This window comes from Myotis davidii, unplaced genomic scaffold (genome assembly GCF_000327345.1).
Source record: "Myotis davidii unplaced genomic scaffold, ASM32734v1 scaffold44, whole genome shotgun sequence".
Lineage (NCBI taxonomy): Eukaryota > Metazoa > Chordata > Mammalia > Chiroptera > Vespertilionidae > Myotis > Myotis davidii.
In genome coordinates this window covers 15,284,349-15,286,853 of record NW_006299705.1, presented here as the reverse complement: position 1 = coordinate 15,286,853, position 2,505 = coordinate 15,284,349, and the positions used below count along the sequence as shown (strand labels likewise).

The 2,505-nt window shown below is 51.6% G+C and overlaps 1 protein-coding gene across 1 annotated transcript; it reads left to right on the top strand.

Annotated features, from left to right (window-relative positions):
- The first annotated feature begins 302 nt into the window (after positions 1 to 302).
- On the top strand, positions 303 to 1,410 carry POU5F2 (POU domain class 5, transcription factor 2). The gene has a single exon (XM_006775584.2). The coding sequence runs from the start codon at positions 303 to 305 to the stop codon at positions 1,320 to 1,322; it is 1,020 nt and encodes a 339-aa protein (XP_006775647.1). The 3' UTR covers positions 1,323 to 1,410.
- Positions 1,411 to 2,505: the final 1,095 nt, after the last annotated feature.

Here is a 2,505-nt window from a genome sequence, read left to right as displayed (position 1 = left end):
CGGTGACTAAGGAATCCCAGGCAGCTTGGAGGTCCAAAGCTCAGGGAGGGAGTTGGAAGTGAAGTTCAGGGCAGAGGGCGCATTTCCTTAACCCTGGAGACCCTAAGACTTAACTGGTGGGACTATTGGATTTCCCCACCACGGAACACACCCTTGGCCTGTTTCTCTTGCCTGCACTGCCATCTCCACCCTCTGGGGGGCGGGGCTCGAGGGCAAGGCAGGTAGGTGGCTGTTGTGAAGCCTCGAGAGCCACCAGTTCTTACCAGACTTCCTGCGTGGGGTGTGGGGTGCGGTTTTACTCCATGGCGGAGCGCAAGCCCTTCCACTTGTCCCCTCAGCCAGTTGGTGGTGGGGGCGGGCCCAGAGGGCCAATGCCAGTGGGTATTGACTCTCCAATTTGGTTGAGTGCCCATGCGGCCCCTGGCAGTTTGATGGTCAGGCCGGGTATCCAGATGGGAATCTCCCCGAGCCCTGAGGTGTGGGCGGTGCCCCTGAATCCCCCGTCATACAAATTGCGGGGCGGGGCGGTGCCCTGCGAGGCCCGGGTCGGAGCTGGCGAGGCGGGGACCTGGCTGCAGAGCCCTTCGGAAGGCACTCTCCGTGGGCCTCTCAGCGCCCTGCGGTACATCCCGAGGTTGGCGCTGCCCGAGGACACCTCGGCCGTGGAGAAAGAGATGGAACAGCTGGCCAAGGAGCTGAGAGAGAGGAGGATGACCCTTGGGTACTCGCAGGCCGACGTGGGGTTCGCTGTGGGAGCTCTTTTTGGAAAGGTGCTTAGCCAGACGACCATCTGCCGCTTCGAGGCCCAGCAGCTCAGCCTCGCCAACAGGTGGAAGCTGCGCCCGTTGCTGAGAAAGTGGCTGGAGGAAGTGGATACCAAGAACCTTCTGGGCTTATGCAGAATGGAGATGATCCTGCACCAGGCTCAGAAGTGGAGACGGGCAAGCAGGGAGAGGCGCATCGGAAACAACCTGGAGCAATTCTTCCTGCAGTGCCCGAAGCCCACAGCCCAGCAAATGAGCCGCATCGCTGGGCATCTTCGGCTGCGGAAGGACCTGGTCCAAGTTTGGTTCTATAACCGGAGCAAGATGGGCAGTCTGCCAACGAATGATTTCTGTCCACCGGAGGAGGTGGGGGTTGCCAGGCCTCCTTTCCCAGGGGGAACAGTATGCTTTCCCCTAGCATCGGGGCTCCGTTTTGTTCCCCCCAGCTATGGGGGACCTTACTTTACACCCGTGTACTCCTCAGCCCCTTTCCCTGAGGGAGGCGCCCTCCTCTCTGCCCCCAGCACCACTCCGGGCGCCCCCAGGCTTTCCAACTGAGGGCCTGCCCTTCTGGGGAGAGCCGTGCTGGGAAACATCCCTGGCGCTCCCCTTGGGGCTTCAGCATTAGTTCTGGTTCACTGTCGAAAGAAGCTAAGAATCCATATGTAGGAAGGGGTCATAGGGTGGGAGTAATTTTTAAAAACTTAGGAATGGAAATTGAAGTTTATTCTGCTTTGTGTTTTTCCTTTTGTTTTTACCTAGCATTGGTTTTAAAATACATTACAATACATAGATGGTTCGGATATTTTGTTTCTTTTTTTATTAATTGAATGTTAATTGTGTCTCATTCCTTGTGGTTATTAGTAAACAGGGTTTAGTTTTTATACACAATAATGAGTGAAAAACTCAAGGCCCAGTAGACTTTCAGTATACCACTTTTATCAGAACAAGTAAAGCTTCGTGTAAACCCAGACACAGAGTCCAGGATATTAGTTCCCTTCAGGGGGAGGTTTGAGGAAGGAATAGAGGGGTACACAGAGCCTACCTGGAGTCCTTAAAGAAACACGCATGTTGCTTGTTCTCTCCTTCTTGAAAGATGCGGTATTTTTCTAGTTCACCTTTTCTTTAGCGTGCCCCAGCTTAAAGTGGGGGTCTCAATTCACATCTCCACCATATGTAGTCCAACAGGTTTAACTCCTGTCCTGCCACCGTCATTATATTTTAGACCCCTTAGTTACTGAGATTGGCAAACTGGACCGCATTGGCTCAGCTCTGGCGTAATTCTCTGCTTTTGAGCTCCATTTGGGTTATTCCCTGGAAATTTCCCTTTCTTTCTAAAAAATCTCTTAAGGCTTTTTTTTAAAAAAATTTATTCTCACCCAAGGATATTTTTTCCATTGATATTTAGAGAAAAAGTGGAAGGATGGGGAGAGAGAGACATCAACTGGTTGCCTCCTGCGCACAACCCAATTGGGGGCTGGAGATCAAATCTGCAACCTAGGTAAATGTCCTTGACTGGGGATCAAACCCAAGATCCTTTGATCTATGGGCCGATGCTCTAATCACTGAGCAAAATTGGCCAGGGTTTGAGCTCATAGGCTTTTTAGAGTATATTTGTGATAGGTGATACAACATTTTCTTGTGGCTTTTATGATGGTACCTCTTAAGTTGCTTTTCGAATCTATAAAATTGGTCTTTTCTAGCTTTCTATCTCTACACCGGTCAGTTCTGGTCATCATAT